At 40.9% G+C, this 14,465-nt stretch overlaps 1 protein-coding gene across 4 annotated transcripts in view; it reads left to right on the top strand.

Moving 5' to 3' along the window:
• Nucleotides 1–13,347, top strand: part of LOC102455030 (succinate dehydrogenase [ubiquinone] flavoprotein subunit, mitochondrial) — a 42,881-nt gene extending 29,534 nt beyond the window's left edge. For all 4 annotated transcript variants that reach the window (XM_075921635.2, XM_075921634.2, XM_075921632.2 and 1 more), the window contains exons 11-15: nt 3,353–3,471; nt 9,274–9,385; nt 10,860–10,990; nt 11,644–11,757; nt 12,939–13,347. In XM_075921635.2, coding sequence (XP_075777750.1) covers nt 3,353–3,471; nt 9,274–9,385; nt 10,860–10,990; nt 11,644–11,757; nt 12,939–13,025 — 563 coding nt within the window. In that variant the 3' untranslated portion in view covers nt 13,026–13,347. The remainder of the gene's footprint in view (nt 1–3,352; nt 3,472–9,273; nt 9,386–10,859; nt 10,991–11,643; nt 11,758–12,938) is intronic.
• The last annotated feature ends 1,118 nt before the right edge of the window (nt 13,348–14,465 follow it).

Here is a 14,465-nt window from a genome sequence, read left to right as displayed (position 1 = left end):
GTCCCCACTCATGCCATTCCCTGCTGTGACTCTACCTACCCTGCCCTCCGCAGAGATGGTGCTGGAGGGAACTGGCTTTTAAGCCGGATCTCCCCCACACCAGCTCCGGCTTCTCTCCTCCCTCCCCGGCAGCAAAGTGGGGGGGTGGAAAGTGACTCGTCACACAAACTTCTGCTTATCGGATAGTCGGCTAGTCTCATACGTCCCTATATTGTATCTAATTGTAGGGCAATATAATTCTGACAAAGCAATTGGACGATGTGATTGAGAGGATTTTCTTCCATACCAGAACAATTTAATACTACTGATGCTATCATGAGTTTTAAGAAACAAGGTCTTGGAGTGTACTACATTTTAAGATGGAAGATACAGTGCAAACTCACCTTATACTATTTGTTCTTACTTGAAACAAGTCTGAGATGATGACATTTGCTGCAGCCTTGCATGTATAACATGTTACATTTTAAAATGTTAACATAAAATTAATTCCTTTAGGTGCATGTCAGATGGCAACATATCTGATACTTTAGAAAGCAGTTTACAGAATGACTTAATACTTAGATCTTTCCACTGTAACTTCTGTTGTTCTACTTTTATATAAAAACATGAGCTCATTCTAAAACGGTTACCGTGGGTTTTGATTTTAATAACTTCTGATTTTTATGGATCAGAAGAACACTTTATTTTAGTTTATTTAAAAAGGTTAGCATAATGCCCCTCATTTCTGGTTAGTTTACATGTATAAATAAAATCTGTATCTAAAGCAACATCCACTTACCTCTCTTTAGCCCTGTCCCACTAGGTATGTGGGCCAAGATATAGAAGGAATGTACTCTCAAACTAGGAATCTTAGTTGGATTAACTCTTTTATTAGAGAGGCTTTATTAATATTAGCCAGGGAGAAGAAATGGGATTTAAATATTGTATGATAGGCTCACTTCCTATGCCTTTCTGAAATTGGGAACAATATATAGTCATGAAACTCTAAGCATTAAGGTTGAGATAACTTAAATCATAATAGAACACTTTACATTTTCAACCAAAAAACAGATCTCTTATATCTAAATTAAATCAGAGATTCCTGTTCCCATGACCAGCGCTGACCTTAACTCTTGCCACTCATCCTCCCCATTGATAATTCTTCAGTACAAATATACATATTTCTCTGAGAACTGTGAGTCTGTCTACTAGGTATAGGCTTGAGATCTTTTCCCCACATCTTTCTTGTCAACAAAGATAATCACTGCATTTTCTCTGGAGTAGATGTGATACTCCATCCTTATTTACCACTTCAGTTGGGCTGTACCACTCTTGTTCCCTCAGTATGAGTTTGAGTCTACACCCATCATTTAAGTGCTACAGATCAGTTTGTGCCCAAATATGCTTGTGTGTGTCCTGTAGCCTACATTAACTTCTACAGCAGCGGTGGCCAATAACTTTTGATGGGGGGCCACTCCAAGATTTTGGAAAGTGGTCAAGGATTGCACTCTTCCATGATATTCATGGAGACATGGGTTTTGGAATGGAGGTTGGGTGCAAAAGGGAGCTTTGGGTAAGGGACTGGGGTGCAGGAGGGAGACTGGAGTCTGGGAGGGAATTGGGATGAAGCAGGCAGTTGTGATCTAGGGCAGGAGACTGGAATGCAGGGGTTTGGGATGTGACCTAGGGTGGTAGGAGATTGGGGTGCCAGGTCTGGGAGGGGGTATGGGTGTGAGAGGGGGACAGAGGGTTTGGGTATGTTGGGGGGGGGCAGAGAGTTGGGGCAGGAAAGGGCTGGGGTGCCAGAAGCAGGCTGTGGCCAAGAGACTTACTTGTTAGCTGCCAAACTAGCCTGCCTGCCTGCCTGCCTACAGAGCTTAAAATGTTTCCCAGCCTGCTTGACTGGCCATGTGCTTCATGACTGTCTGAGCCCAGGAGAGGGGGCATGGTTCTTCTTAGCTGCCTGTTATTCTAACAAGCAAGTTGCATTGGCTGATTTCTGCTAGAAACCGGCCAATGGGAATGTGCTGGGGGCGGGGCAGATCCTAAAACTGCTCCGCTGCTCTCCAGTTTCAAAACAGAAACAGAGCCCTGCAACTAATTTTCTGCATGGCACGCGGGGCAAGCAGGAGGTCCTGTCTCTGTGGGCCGGATCCAGTAGCTTGGTGGGCCGGATGCAGCCTGCGGGCCGTACTTTGCCCAGGCCTGTTCTACACTCTGGGATTATCAACTGTAGATCCCCCTTGGGACCTAATACAGAATGTAAATGGATAGATATTTGGCATAGGATAGCATACTTCCATAGTATTGATAAAACTTGGTTTCCTCTTTGGTTACAGCCACTTCCTGAGTTACGACCACCTCCACTTATGACCAAAGTAGTCGTAAATGCGGATCCGAGTTATGAACAGCAATCCGCACTTACGAACTGTGCGGTCTCTATGTAACTCTATGGGATCCGAGTTACGAACACTTCGAGTTACGGACCAAGTGTTGGTCCATAACTTGTTCGTAACTCGGGGAGCGGCTGTATTGATGAGGTCTTCTTTGACACAGTGTGAAGTGTTATCAAGGATAGTGTGAGTAAAGGCTGGAATTTTTACTGTTGTCTTACTTCTGAGCTTAACTATCTTAACATTCTATTTACACTTTTATTTAAATATATTTTCAGAATTACAGTAGAATTAACACTAACATTTAAACCATTTTCAAGCTGTAAAACACTGCATACTTAATGGTAGTGTGGAAAGTCTGTTCTGAAATGTTTTGGTTCAACTATGCATCCTGACTTACCGCCCGCCTGTGATGCAAAACATACAAAAATGTATGTTCGACAGCATAGTTAATATATTGCACTCTGGTTCCTTTAATCCCAGAGTTCTCTGTAAACATAAATGAACTGAATATACCCATCCCCATGAAGCAGGTAAGTAGTAGCTGCACTTTCCGGATGAGGAAACTGAAGCATAGTACTGTTAGGCTGTAACTTGACTGAAGTCACATGAAGTTAGTGGCAGACAGGAATGGAACATGGGTGATCTCATTTTATACTCTCTCTAGCCACTAAACATGCTTCTAACAAGTTCCGGTGGAGAATAAACACAGAGAATTGATGAATCCTGAACTCATGTTTTCATATAAGCATCCCACATAATACAAGAAAAAGTACGTGTGTCTTGCTTCATAAAAGTGTATTTTATCACTTTCCAGGTTCTATTGTTTATTGATAGACTTTTACTTTGATGTATTAAAATGAAGAAAAAACACTTAAAATAATTATTGCTTTGTAAGATTGTGAAAGCCTGAGGATCGTTAAATCTTGATCTTATTGAAATAATTGAATAAGAAAAATGAAGATATTTACCCTTCATAGGAGAATCAGTTCCCTCAATTAAACCAAATGCTGGAGAAGAATCTGTTGCAAATCTTGACAAACTACGATTTGCCAATGGAAACATAAGAACATCAGAATTGAGACTTAATATGCAGAAGGTAAGGACCTCAGTACCAGTGACTGGAGCATAATATCTTGAGTTGAGGTTGATATTTAAGATATACTGTGGATATTTATGAAAGCTAAGTTGATATTTAGTAAAATGAAGCTCAGGCTTTGGAAAACTGAAGTTTATCAATATCAGCCTTTTTTCTACACAAAGATCTTTCTGCTTGAATCACCTGCCCAAAAGATCACCCTTGTCCTTTAAATTAGGAAAAAGAAATGCCGCTTGAAATCTCCAATGTTCCCTCAATTTACTCTATACCTAGATGGGAAAAAAATGTGCATTGAGGCATGAGCAGATGTGCACCTTCAATAGAATCAGAGCTGTGGGCGCTCTACTAATGAACTGAGCGGCATTTTAATCTGACTTGGGCAGCTGTCCAAGGGCTCAGATTATAGGGAATTCTATTCCTGTCTATTTGAAACAGTCATCCTCTTTTGATCTACTTTTTGTCTGATCTGATCAGATGCACCTTTCCCAATGAAATATTTTCATACTCACCAATGAAAATGCTCTGTTCTTGCTCTTTGGTCTATGCTTTAAGCTCAGCATCTGATAAATCATAGCGCGCACAAATTCTGAGATGTTGTGCATATATAAGGACTAGAGAGGAGGGTTGGGTTAAGGTACACAATTCCAGCTATGTAAAATACATAGCTGGAGTTGGCTTACCTTAAGATGTGCTTGGTGCCATCTTCACAGAAGGAAGACGACAGGAGTAAATGTTCCCATCAGCTTCCCTTCTCATGACTGGGACTGAGGGCATTGCTGACTGGAGCTGCCCTCAGCATTTGATTTATGGGTTTTAACTAGGCTTGCTAAACCATATGCCAGATTATCGGTCTCTAGCACGGCAAGTGAAAATGTGGCCTTTAATCTGTTTTCCAGAAGCCAAATCTATAACTATGTTTTTATAAGTGTTTAGACAAGACTTAAGTGATTAGTTTGCAAATCATTATATATGGATCTGATTGGTAGCCAAGATTACTTCCTGAAGGAAACACCTAGCTGTAAAAGTGAAATATAAACAAGGTGAATGAGGTAATATCTTTGATTAGACCAAGAAAAATATTGCATTGCCAACCTCATCTCTCTAGTATCCTGAGGCTAACATGGCTATAACTACACTTCATGCATGAAGTGAAATGTAGTAAGACAGCCACTTCAACAGTTTTAGGAACACGGGAGCTAATACTAGATGTGACTTGTGGTCCATTTAGTCCTGTATTCACTTCCAACCATATTTTATCATTTAGAGGAAGATACAAGAACCTTGCAGTAAACATGTGATGTAATTTCTACCTACATTAGGCCTTGCCATGATCTCTACTAAAGATTGGATTAAAACCTGAAGCGTAAGATTTAATCTCTTCCAAATGTTTTTATAAGTGGATATTCTTGTTATCAATACATATGTCCTTTCCCTTTCGGAATTTTGCTCACTATTACAATGTGCTGTAATAGTGAGTTCCACAATATAATTATATGTTGTATTAAAAAAAAAATCCTTCTTACCTGTGTTGAATACCCCCTTTTTTAATTTCATGCAATGCCTTCATTTAATTTTCTTATTAATTATAGCAAAATCTAGAGAATTGATGCTGAACACAACATGAAGCTAAACTTCCAAGAACTTTAATCCACCTTAACTAACAGCCTAGAGATCATTCCATGTTGAACTTGTAGAGAGAGGGTATCCAGTTACAAACAAAAATGTGGGCCAAGTGAGTTTAAGCCCTTTTAGAAATAATTTAGGCTATAGTCATAACTTTAATGAGTCATTTTAAAGTGCTTCTGAACCTCACTCAGCACAGAATTGACTTATACTCGAAATACAACAGTTCTTTTTGTAAGTTGAGTTCACTGTGATTCAGAAACTTTCATTGATTTAGTCAGGACCTCTTGAAATTTCTGAACATCACAAATTAATAATTGGAGATTGCAAATGCATCAAGCTTTATTTGATTCCAGTCAGGGGTTATAGCAAAACAGGTGACTTTTGCACCTAGAATCAGTATATGCTGTTCAGGGATCCAGTTTTGTGTATAAAGTGTTGGTACTTTACCCAAACCCTACCCACAATCTTAGAATAATTGGAGTTTTCTGTCATTCAGTTCTGCTCTTCCTAGTTAAACTCCTTTATAGTCTTCCCTATTACATTGTGGAATCCTGGTAGCTTTTACATTTTAGGACAGTAGTCCCCCAAGCTTTTCGGGCTTGTGCCCCCCTCCCTTTTCTTCCCAGAACTGAGAATAGAGACATGAGACCAGGGGAAAATGCAGACATGGATAAGGGGGCTGAGGGCCAGGTCTGGAGCCAGACTTCAGTTGGGGGCAGAGGCTTCGGAAAGGTTTGGAGCAGAGCTGGGAGTAGAGTGGTGCTGTGTGGTTCTACTTTCCTACTGGTCCAGGCCCTACTCATAGAATCATAGAGCTGGAAGAGACCTCAGAAGGTCATCAAGTCCAGCCCCCTGCTCTAGGCAGGACCAATCCCAACTAAATCAACCCAGCCAGGGCTTTGTCAAGCCGAGACTTAAACACCTCTAGGGATGGAGACTCCACTACTTCCCTAGGTAACCCATTCCAGTGCTTCACTACCCTCCTAATGAAATAGTTTTTCCTAATATCCAACCTGGACCTCTTCCACCTCGACTTGAAACCATTGCTCCTTGTTCTGCCATCTGTCACTACTGAGAACAGCCTCTCTCCATCCTCTTTGGAACCTCCCTTCAGGAAGTTGAAGGCTATCAAATCCCCCCTCACTCTTCGCTTCTGCAGACTAAACAGACCCAACTCCCTCAGCCTCTCCTCATAAGTCATATGCTCCAGCCCCCTAATCATTTTGGTTGCCCTCCGCTGGACCCTCTCCAGTGTGTCCACATCCTTTTTGTAGTGGGGGGCCCAGAACTGGACACACTACTCCAGATGTGGCCTCACCAGAGCCGAATAAAGGGGAATAATGACATCTCTGGATCTGCTGGCAATGCTCCTCTTAATGCAACCTAATATGCCATTAGTCTTCTTGGCTACAAGGGCACACGGTTGACTCATATCCAGCTTCTCATCCACTGTAACCCCCGGGTCCTTTTCTGCAGAACTACTACTTAACTGGTTGGTCCCCAGCTTGTAACTATGCTTGGGATTCTTCCGTCCCAAGTGCAGGACTCTGCCCTTGTCCTTGTTGAACCTCATGAGATTTCTTGTGGCCCAATCCTCCAATTTGTCTAAGTCACTCTGGACCCTATCTCTGCCCTCAAGCATATCTACCTCTCCCCCTAGCTTAGTGTCATCCGCAAACTTGCTGAGGGTGCAATCCATCCCCTCATCCAGGTCATTAATAAAGATATTGAACAAAACCGGTCCTAGAACCGAACCTTGGGGCACTCTGCTAGAAACCGACCGCCATCCTGACATCGAGCCCTTGATCACTACCCGCTGGGCCTGGCCTTCTAGCCATCTTTCTATCCATCTTACCGTCTATTTATCCAAACCACATTCCCTTAACTTGCTGGCAAGAATATTGTGGGAGACCATATCAAAAGCCTTGCTAAAATCAAGGTATATCACATCCACTGACTTTCCCAGGCCCACAGAGCCAGTTACCTCATCATAGAACCTAATCAGATGAGTCAGGCACGACTTGCCCTTTGTGAATCCATGCTGACTATTCCTATTCACTTTCCTCTCTTTTAAGAGCCTCAAAATGGATTCCTTAAGGATCCCTTCCATGATTTTTCCAGGAACCGAGGTAAGACTGACCGGGCTATAGTTTCCTGGATCGTCCTTCTTCCCCTTTCTGAAGATGGGCACTACATTTGCCCTTTTCCAATCATACGGGATTTCTCCTGATCTCCACAACTTTTCAAAGATAATGGCCAAAGGCTCCTCAATGACATTTGCCAACTCCCTCAGTACTCTCGGATGCATTAAGTCCAGACCCATGGATTTGTGTACGTTTAGCTTTTTTAAATAGTTCCTAACCTGTTCTTTATCTACCAAGGGCTGTCCATCTTCATCCTATCTTGCGTCACTTAGCGTAGTAGTCTGGGAGCCCACCTTGTCCGTGAATACGGAAGCAAAAAAAGCATTGAGTACTTCAGCTTTCCCCACGTCATCTTCCACTAGGTTACCTCTTTCATCTAGTAGGGGCTGCACACCCTCTCTGATCACCACCTTCTTGTTAACATGCCTGTAGAAACCTTTCTTGTTATCCTTCACATCCTTAGCCAGTCGTAATTCCATTGTCGCCTTCCTGATAACCCCCGGCATCCTCGAGCTATACATTTAAACCCCTCTCTGGTCATTTGTCCAAGTTTCCACTTTTTGTAAGCTTCCTTTTTGTGCTTAAGTTCACCAAGGATTTCCCCCGTAAGCCAATCCGGTCTCCTACCATGTTTGCCTCTCTTGCTACGCGTCAGGATGGTTTCTTTCTGTGCCTTCAATAAGGCTTCTTTAAAATACTGCCAGCTGTCCTGGACTCCTTTCCCCTTCATGTTAGCATTCCAGGGGATTCTGCCCATCAGATCTCTGAGGGAGTCAAAGTCTGCTTTTTTGAAGTCCAAGGTGTATATTTTACTACTCTTTTCTTCCTTTGGTCAGGATCCTGAAATCTACCATCTCATGATCACTGCTTCCCAGGTTGTCACCCACCTCCACACTTCCCCTATTAGTTCCTCCCTGTGTGGGAGCAGAAGGTCAAGCTGCGCACGGCCCCTGTTGTATCCTTCAGCACTTGTCAAGAAGTTATCCCCAACATTGTCCAAAAACTTCCTGGATTGCCTGTGTACTGCCATATTGGTTTCCCAACAGATGTCAGGGTGATTAAAGTCCCCCACGAGAACCAGGGCCTGGATCTGGAAGCTTCTCTTGGTTGTCCAAAGAAAGCTTCATCTACCTGATTCAGTGGCCTGTAGCAGACACCAACCACAACATCACTGCTGTTGTTTGTGCCTTTAAACTTAACCCATAGACTCTCAACAGGTTTTTTTCCCTCTTTATACTGGAGTTCAGAGCAATCGTAGTGCTCTCTTACATATAGTGCAACTCCTCCCTCCTTTTCTCCCCTGCCTGTTCTTCCTGAACAGTCTATACCCTTCCATGACAGTGCTCCAGTCATGCGAGTCATTCCACCAAGTCTCTGTTATCCCAATTAAATCATATTTCTTGGACTGGGCCAGTTCCTCCTGTTTGTTGCCCAGACTTCTCACATTAGTGTACAAAAACCTCAGGTAACCAGTTGATCACCCTATCTTCTCCATTTGAAACAGGGGTCCTCCTTTCTTGCTAGTTCCTCTCTGCATTTCTTCCCGGTATCCGACTTTCCCATTCCCCTCAGGGTTTTGGTCACCGTCCCCCGACGAACCTAGTTTAAAGCCTTCGTCACTAGGATTGTAAGCCTGCCCGTGAAGATGCTCCTTCCTCTCTTGGTTAGATGGATCCCATCTCTTCCTAGCAATCCTTGTGCCCGGAACAGAGTCCCATGATCGAAGAAACCAAATCCCTCTCTGCGACACCACCTGCGCAACCACGCATTTATGTCCTCAATTCGACGATCCCTGCATAAATATGTGGGGGATTGTTTGGCCCTTAGAACTTTTTCAGATTTCCTATTCAGGATGGAATCGTTGCATTATTTCACATACAGAATGGGTTTGCAACCACAATGACGGGAAATTATAAAAGAAAGCTTAATTCTGTAGAAACTGAGATTACAAAAGACATTCTAATGCCTTCCTTGAAACTTCTTACAGGTTTTGGAAGTATACTATTTTTTAAAACATTTTGGTGTCTTGTAGACAATGCAAAGCCATGCTGCAGTGTTCCGAACAGGTTCTGTACTACAGGAAGGCTGTGAGAAACTTGGCCACATTTATCGTGATTTGGATGACCTGAAGACATTTGACAGAGGTACAGTTCTACAGTAGCTTGTGTGTTCATTTTGTTACCTGTGGGTGTACGTGTGTTTACCTCTACATTTCAAAGGTATTTTCAGTTACAATGAAGAGTTAATATAAAAATCAACTGACTTGAGCTGCAGTTTCAAAACTATTGTTGTAGTTGTCTTGACATTTGTGAATTTGCATGGAAACATTTTAAAGAGGTTCTGTTTGAATGTTTTATAGAATGCAAATGTAGATTAGAAAAAATCAGACATGTGTAAATGTTAGTTAACTTACACAAACTAGAAAAAAACCTAACACTTTTCAATATAAGGAAAATATTATTCCTTCCCAGAAAACTTGTGTGTGTTCACCTCAAATATGCAGAAGGATATTAGTCTTAATTTATTATAAACAAATCCTGAAAATAGTATAATGTGTAAAGGTTAATCTATTCTTAACAGTGTTCTGGTATATGTTTATTTGGGGAAAAAAGATACACAAATCCAGCTTTACTAAGCTCTCTAAGGAGGGTGTACACCTTTTCCTTTAAAAATAGGATACAACTCAAGAGTTTCTTAAATAATCGGTAAATTATTTTTTTCCTTTCCGCAACTTTTCTTTTTGTAGCTACTTGTAGAGATGGGCTTTGAACTGAACATTCTAAAAGAGGCTGTGTTACAGGCTGTAGTGATTGTTAGACACCAAGTTGAGGAAAAGCCTGTCATACAATTTAAGATCTTATGGATGAATGACATATCAGCGTATTGGTGATCCCTGCAATTGGATTATACAGTTTCTTAAAAACGTAGCCTGTATCCACTGGATACCAGTAAAATTCTGCTGGAAAAGCTTTTTTGCCCAGCTAGTTCCAAAGATTTTTTTTTAAGTGACCTCATTTAAATTTGGAGCCAAGTTTTGTAAGCTGAAACAAACGCTGCTTGAGTATGAGGACAAAATTGTGTTTTGATGCATTACATGCAAGATTCAATCTCATTTTGGGCACATTTAGTCTTTAATAATTATTTTTGACTCTGATAATTAAGTTTGATTTCACAATTGTCTCTAGTAGTGGCAGGCACATGCCTCAAAACCAAAATATGCTACTTTTGCACAGTTAATCAGTATTATCAGACATGTTGCCTGTAAACCGTGCACTTGTGTGGCTGCTTAGGAGAGATTCCAGCAACAGCCAGTGATCAGCAGAAAGCTTGGTTTTCTCTTTCTGCTAGGGGCGCACACTTGCACATGCCTCAGTGCGCACACAGTTTATTCTGCACATGGATGGAAAAGAGGGAAAATTGATTGTCAGCTTATGAAAGATGCAAGACTGGCGAGAGATGTCTGCATGCTATGATGGAGATGCACTTTTTGCGTAGGAAAACATGTGTTGTGACTACAGTACTGTCTTCTAAGTACAGTACCAGCAAACAAAAGAGATTGATGAGAAGTACTTACACTTGTTGCTAAACATACTTCAATGTAGTGTAATGTCTTGCTAGGTATGGTGTGGAATACTGACTTAGTGGAGACCTTGGAACTGCAAAATTTGATGATTTGTGCTATGCAAACTATTTATGGTGCTGAGGCTCGCAAAGAATCTCGTGGTGCTCATGCCAGAGAGGACTACAAGGTGCTTGTGTACTTTAAACATGTTTCATAAATAGGGTTTTCATACATATGGGACAACTTTTCTTGGCAAACATATCTTGGTTTTAAATCACATATACTTGAGGTTGGGAGAAGGGTGAGGTTTCAGTTTGCATTGCTTATTCCTAAAACTCTAAAATTGATTTAAGATGCTTGAAAAAGTGTTCCTGATATTGACTTCAAGCTTGTAAACTGATTTGTGGCCTCAATGGTTTAAGTAAATCTAAATGACCCTTTCACACCCATTGATCAGTATCTCAGTAACCAGAATCAGCTGGGTATTGATGCAATAAACACAGCTTCTAATCAGTCCCATTGAATCTTACTTTTAAAATATTGATAAAAAGAATAGCTATGATATGGTCACTGGATAGCAATAAAAAGATTGAAAACAGTGTACGCATTATATAAAGATAATGCACTCTAAAATTTCCACACAGTTACAATCCTACTTAACTTGCTGAAATTCTGCACTAATTTTGAAATAAAAACAGGAATTAACATAAAATGTAGAACAAAACTTAATCTGGTATTACAGCAGTATAATTAGAAGTGACCTAATCTTGTTGGTAGTTAAATTCATTTGGAAAATGCAGTTTGTGATCTACTGCATAATACTTTCTTTTTACTGCTTAGGTAAGGGTAGATGAATATGACTTTTCCAAGCCAATACAAGGGCAACAGAAAAGACCCTTTGAAGAGCATTGGAGAAAACACACCCTTTCTTTTATGGATGCCAAGACTGGGAAGGTATGTTGATTCTGGGGTTGGGGGGGCTTTTGTCCCATCCTGTTTTTCAAGTGGAAATTGCATTAATGTAATGGAAGTTAGTTGAAATTTCTTTATGAAGTACCTCATTTAGTTAAATACAGTAAAACTCCAATAGTCTGGTGTCCAGTTGTCTGGTACTCCCAATAGTCGGGCAGTAACTGGAACGCGGAAGTGCTTCAGTCAGCCGCTCTCATGGCCGGGCCACTATAAACCGCATGCACACTCCCATCATGCGCCATTCCGCTCACAGTCCCCAGTGCACACAGCGTCCAGCCTGCACTTGTTAGCAGTTGGCTGCTGAGCATAGGGAGCTGCCTTGGAACCCAGACATAAGGTTGGGGCAGAAGAGAGACTGGGTTACAGCAGGGAGGGGAGGAGTTTGGCTCTGGTAGAGGGGAGGGGAGGTGAGAGAAGGGGGATTGGGTTGGGAGTATGCTCCTTTATAGTACCTCCAGGCACTCGGACATATCCGGTAATACAGCACCACCTGGGTCCCAAAGGTGCCAGATTAGCGGAAGTCTACTGTACAGTAGTATAATTTAGGAGTATAAGAACTAAATGTGCAAGATGAGAGCCATTCCTGAATTGCTTTGTAGAAAATTGATTTTGTACTTGGCTGGGAACTGGAATAGTTTTTCATCTTACAACAGGCTAGTTCATAATTCTTATTACACAGATGTGTGTGGTGATGCTTAGTATAAATAATTTACAGCTTTAAAAATCTCTGCTCTTACAACCCCCTCCCTATATGCACACTCCCCCTGCAAGGTGATCTACAGTACAGCTCTAATACGAAGTACTCAGGATCACCTCCCCTTCCAGGTGATTAACCTCCTTAAGTACCAGAAGGGTGATTTGTTGAGTGACATGAGGCATTTTATTCCCTTGAATACAGACTGTGCCTTCAAATGCTCCAAGATGTTACTGGTAGGGAAGCAAGAAGGAACTTAGAAATAAATCTTACTTAGATCTGGAAAGAGGTGGTTTTTTTTCCCATTTGAGATGCTTTCGACTTAATGTTGCTTTTTGCAAGTTTTTTATTATCAATTTTCTAATTCTGAATATTGTGATGGAGCAGTAGTTGCCAGTATTTTCTATGACATAATTTGTGATTTCTTGCTCTTGTTTGCTTTAGTTAATACTGTCTTTTGTATCTTTAGGTTACTTTAAAATACAGACCTGTAATTGACAAAACTTTAAATGAAGAAGACTGCGCAACAGTTCCACCTGCTATTCGTTCCTACTAATAATGGTTAGCTATGTAAATCATGTAATAATGTATGTCTGCCAGATCTTAATGATATATGTAAACATAAGTATTCTCATTGAGAAAGCTACTGTCATATTAATGATGGCATTTGTCACTGATATAATAGGGATATGCTGGCCATTGAGCAAAGTGCACACTGGTTCTCTTCCGTGCCTCTCAAAACATTTGAAGCGAAGATACAAAACTAATGCCAAAATAAAATCTAAACCAGCCCTATTTGTTACAGTATTTAGCTTTTGTGATCTCTTGTTTTTCTTCGTTGTGGAGCCTCTCTCATGGAAATAAACTCAATGCACTTATTTTGAATGTGTAATCTGTTTTTCTTAAAATGAAACAGAAATGGTCATCTGTAATGTGCTGTTTGAGACATGTATTTTGTGATTGGGGGATGAGATTTAAAGTTATGAGATTTAAAGTTAAGCTTCCAGAACAGTAACTGTGCCCTATTAATCATTACTTACTTATATTGTATTATAGTTACTGTGGGAAGTGTAGCTTTGAGTTTCTAGATCTAAGACTTAAAGCATCAATTACGATGTTTCATTAGTGTACAATAGGCTTTTATTTACTTGAACACTAGGTGGAGGATCTTTACCCAAAGAGCAAGTATGCCTTGTAGTAAAAATCAAAGATTAAAGAAACTCAACATTTTCTTACTCAACTCAAAACTGTTAGAAATATTTAAAGGCTTACAGATTACTCCTGTAGTCTACCATGTTCCTGATGAGAATGGATAAATTAGAGAGTTCACAAAAAAGGATGTTTTCTTCCTTTTCCTTCCAAGAAATAAATCAGGTTTATAAAACAGGATTCATCCAAGCTTAACATTGTTACAGGACATACACTGCTGACAAAGCAGTGTAAAATGAATAGCACACATTACGTAATTTCATTTGTGCACAATACTTCTTGCATGCTAAGGGAGGAGAGATATCAAATGAATATTTAATTTAATATTGTTGAGTTACATATATTTGCATGAAAAATCTACTAAAGTTATGAAATGCTCCTTTACTTTTGATACCCAGCACACATCTTATACATAACTATCTGCAAATCACTGATCAAGCAGAAGGGCCATGCTCAATGGCAGGCAGGGCTAAAGGACTAAAACTCCAAATCCTGGGCTCAAATCCTCTCCTTCCCCAATGAACAATCCCTCTCCAGGGACATGCTGTAATGGATGCTTTTCTTCCTCTTCTCCCACAATACACCAACCGTACATCCTAAGGGCTAAGGGAAAGCCCACGGGTGCGGAGGAGCACTTGGATCCTACACAGACATCTCTTAGGGGAGGCTCTATTCATGCAGAGTCTCTACGGTCTAGTAAGAAAGACAGGATGGAAGATGAGAGGGTATGGGTAAGAGCAGATGAGAAACAAAACAGAGGCTAACACCTCTGCAAGTGGCAGACAGA

The sequence above is a fragment of the Pelodiscus sinensis genome, chromosome 2, assembly GCF_052426305.1.
Source record: "Pelodiscus sinensis isolate ZL-2025 chromosome 2, ASM5242630v1, whole genome shotgun sequence".
Classification (NCBI taxonomy): domain Eukaryota; kingdom Metazoa; phylum Chordata; order Testudines; family Trionychidae; genus Pelodiscus; species Pelodiscus sinensis.
This window is presented reverse-complemented; position numbering and strand designations above follow the sequence as displayed.